A 3825-nucleotide genomic window follows, 5' to 3' on the forward strand; every position below is an offset into this window, starting at 1 on the left:
AATTAATTAAAGGATAAAGATATATAAATATAGATTAGATTTATATTTATATATATTATTCAATTAATTAAGTCCATTAATATATAAGTAATATAAATAAATAGATTATATATTCTTGAATTAATATTAATAATTACTTAAAATCATTAATTAATGAAAAACTTAAAAAACAATCCACAATTCTCAAAAAACATTGACTCTTTTATAATTTATATAAGTGGAGAGTTGAATAAATTTGGAGGCGAGAAAAATATATTTGAGTATTATGTTCTGTTTAGTATTTATAATTTTTATTGTGGTTTTATGGAATTACCATAAACTTCTTTATTTTAATAATATATATACCCTAAAAATTTGTATCTATATTTATACTTCTTAAAAATATACGAGTTTATTTGTGAATTTATATCAATGTCATTTTGAACTTCTCTTTTGGTTTCTGTAGCCTGAAATTTTTTAAAAGATTTTATTCTCTTGTCGATTTTCCTCTTTAATCACCCATACAACGTCCTATTTCTATCTAACATGTCATAAGATCAACCCATCGCGAAACTGCGAAATCCGTCGTTACTAACGTGTGTGAAGGAGATGAGGGGTTCATGGTCGTATTTTGGTGGAGCTAATTGGAAATGATCGTCAAATAACTCAGCTTTGTTTTTGTTTGTGTTCGATGTCTAATTTCTTGCATTTCGTGGGCTGATGGATTCAACGAGCCGGCAAAGTAAAAGGTGGTACGAGGTAAAATGTTGGTCCGGAAAGCAAGTATTCGATCATAAATTTGGTGACGATGTACAAGTAGATTTCATCACTTGTGTAGATTACATTACATAATCTTGCTCGAACAAAAGATTTGAATAAACAACCGTACAAAATAAAAACCCATGATCCAAACGCGAACACCATCACAAAGGATTTTGGATTACACCTGTCTTCAATTCTTGTTGCGCTCCGTAATCGAGGCAAAGGCCTCTCCCCTTTGAACTTGCATAGTCTCCCGACGTCTATCGTAGCGTGGGCGAGGCCTAGTCCTTGAATTCTGCCTTTCAGTGAACCTATATTGTGGCCTATGAATGACCTTTCCATCAACAAAGAGATCTCCTGTAAATGACTCAACCCACTACACATAAGTAAGAGATGATGTAGAAACCGGATGATGGATAAGTATTTAAACAGATCAACCAACCTCCATAGTCCTTGTTGGGGACATCGAGATATGAATCGGGCAATACCCATAAAACACCGGGAAGTCCTATCAACAAGAAGACCAAACACCATCACTCATGGATCTTGATTTACATGGGAAATGTTAGGCAAGTAGTAACTAGCTACCTTTGACCTTGTAGGAGAGCTCTTCCGAGATCAACGCACCAAACCCAGTGTAAGTCGTAGTACAAACTGAATATATCTTTTTCTTTGCTTCCTCTTCACTACAACATGTTTGTTACATGTTAAACAAACGAATTTCATCACATTCCTTTTCGCTCTACAAAGTAGAATTATATTATTTTTCAACAATTGAGGATGAGAAAGAGAATACCTCCCAACAACGGAGGCCAGGGTTTTAACATAAGAATCAATCATCTCATCTTCGGTGGGCTTAGGGTCGGAAGTGAACTCCATAACTATAAGCCAGTGCTCGTAATCACATCCATCCAGGAGTATCGTCTCCTTCGGAGGCCGGTTGCTCCAGTTCGGGGAAGGGTCATTCAGAGGAGAATAACCTGATCCTGACGTCCTCAATCGGATAGGTACAGCAATCGGGTCAGGTAGATAGGTCCAATGGTATGGGACCAGAGGCAAGGTGCGTCCACGGGAGCGTGAGAGAAAGGAGGCAAATGCACGCCGCGTGGCTAAAAGTCTTGCCGCCATAATGCTAACTACTGATCCCACTGTCACTGAAAGGGTGAAAAATAAAACAGGGAAATTTAGTCCGTTTCCTGATTAATATTTGTCATCAAACAATAAAAATTAATTAGTATAAACAGCGAAAACGAGTGAGAATTTTATTTTTTAGGCTTACAGATATTTCGGCATAAACTGCTCATAAATAAGACATACCGAAAAAAATCACATTAGACAATAGTATAAGCTCAAAAATAAAATACATTACGTCATACAACATGCATAAGGTCGCACTGGCCAAGACTAATTCACACGAAGAGTCAACCCAGCTCGAACACACAATAATCAAGTCCAAAACAACATAAAACATCATAGTAGTATATAAATATCTGGGAATACAACACCACAACTCTATTCACCATACATATTCCCTAAGCGCCGCTTCACCCGGAAACAGGGGTCAGAACCCAATATGACAAACCAATAAAATAACAACAAAAAATAAATAACATGTAATGAAGTCAACTAAGAATGCAATGCGATGCATGAGCGGTGACAATGGAATAACGGATACCAAGTGAGTCCAAGAACTAAGTATCATTACGGTCGCCACTCGTGCAGGATGCAAGTATTTTCCCAAATTAATTAAACTCATTGATTTGAGTTACTTATTTTCCAATAATTTTAACTATTAAACCTAAAATTCTAGAAATACCAATTTAGGCTTTTAAATTCCACAAGTTTGCGACTTTTAAACAAAAATTCCCAGAATGACTAGAATTTAAATAACTAGTTATCATTCCCAAATAATCGAAACTAATTTTCAAAAGTCAAACAAATATTTCCTCAAAATCATACAAATTTGGACTTCAACAGGAACAAGTTTTTCTCACAAATCAGTAATCACACAAAAAACAAAACTTATGTAAATTAACCATGAAATGCTTCCCACGATCGCACTCCTAGAGCTACAGGAGGAGAAATCACAATAATAACATATTTTGGAAAATTAGAATGGTCAAACTGATTATGATAGAAGTTGAAATCCATCGAAAAATCATAACTTAAAGAAGGTAACATAGACTAAGATTAGAAGTTTAAATCCGTCTGAAAATCATAATTTCAAGAAAGGAAAACAGAGAATCACCTCTCACAAGTATCGATTTTCCGTTGAAGATTCGAAAGTGAGGACGGGGAATAGGACTCAGAAGTAATAACGATGACGGATGGTCTGTGGATGGATGAAAGCGAAGGGGTTTTTCGTTGTCTGACGTGTGAGCCCAATATAAAAAAGCCCAATACAAAAATAAGGCCGGTCTATTATATATNGATTAAATCGATCTAACCGATATTAAAAAATAGTCGAACTACAGATTTAACTGAATCGAATTTTCGATTTCGATCGATTATTTCGATTAAACCGATATTTTGCTCACTTTCAGGTTTCAATAGACGTGTCCAAGGGTCCAAAATCCAAATACATAAGAAATATATAATATAAAAAATATTTATTATGAATATATAAAATATTAAATAAAGTTTTAATAAAATAATTTCGACACTATCAAAAAATAATTTTTGAAATTTCGAACAAATAAAATAATATTTAAATTGAACCAAAAGAAGCAAACCTGAAAAGAGAAGTATTTAAGAAGTCAAAATAAATGATAATAACCATACATTAAAGCATGACATAAAATTTTGTAATCAATCATTAAACAACAAAAATTAATTATAACATGGACAACTACACCAACCATAGGAAAAAGAAGAAAAAACATCAATATAAATTCACAAATAAACTCATATATTTATAAGAAGTATGGATTTTTGGAAATCAGTTTCCTCGTGTCTAAAACGCAGCGTATGTTTTTAAATTTCATATGCTGCATTTTAAATACTTTTATGATATATGAGTTAGGAGGTTAGACGTTCTTTTTAATTAAATGTATGTTGGTTATGTGGATTGGATGATGTGTACAG

At 33.6% G+C, this 3825-nt stretch overlaps 1 protein-coding gene across 2 annotated transcripts; it reads right to left on the reverse strand.

Moving 5' to 3' along the window:
* Positions 1–744: 744 nt before the first annotated feature.
* Positions 745–3132, reverse strand: LOC140960777 (multiple organellar RNA editing factor 3, mitochondrial-like). Of its 2 annotated transcripts, none has more exons than XM_073419047.1 (5): positions 2990–3132; positions 1538–1895; positions 1330–1427; positions 1184–1249; positions 745–1098 (listed from the first exon to the last, which is right to left on the reverse strand). In XM_073419047.1, the coding sequence occupies exons 2-5, from the start codon at positions 1867–1869 to the stop codon at positions 932–934; spliced, it is 663 nt and encodes a 220-aa protein (XP_073275148.1). In that variant the 5' UTR covers positions 1870–1895; positions 2990–3132; the 3' UTR covers positions 745–931. The 2 variants fall into 2 exon arrangements, with proteins under 2 accessions (XP_073275148.1, XP_073275149.1); XM_073419048.1 differs by having other exon boundaries at positions 1538–1889; positions 2990–3128.
* Between the last annotated feature and the right edge of the window lie 693 nt (positions 3133–3825).

The sequence above is a fragment of the Primulina huaijiensis genome, chromosome 16, assembly GCF_012295235.1.
Source record: "Primulina huaijiensis isolate GDHJ02 chromosome 16, ASM1229523v2, whole genome shotgun sequence".
Classification (NCBI taxonomy): domain Eukaryota; kingdom Viridiplantae; phylum Streptophyta; class Magnoliopsida; order Lamiales; family Gesneriaceae; genus Primulina; species Primulina huaijiensis.

Excerpts from the sequence above, each read along its gene's own strand:
- LOC140960777 (XM_073419047.1), bottom strand. The coding sequence starts at position 1,869 with ATGGCGGCAAGACTTTTAGCCACGCGGCGTGCATTTGCCTCCTTTCTC. Across the intron at positions 1,428-1,537 it reads CTGGCCTCCGTTGTTGGGAG|TGAAGAGGAAGCAAAGAAAA; the intron begins GTATTCTCTTTC and ends AACATGTTGTAG. Across the intron at positions 1,250-1,329 it reads GCTCTCCTACAAGGTCAAAG|GACTTCCCGGTGTTTTATGG; the intron begins GTAGCTAGTTAC and ends TCTTGTTGATAG.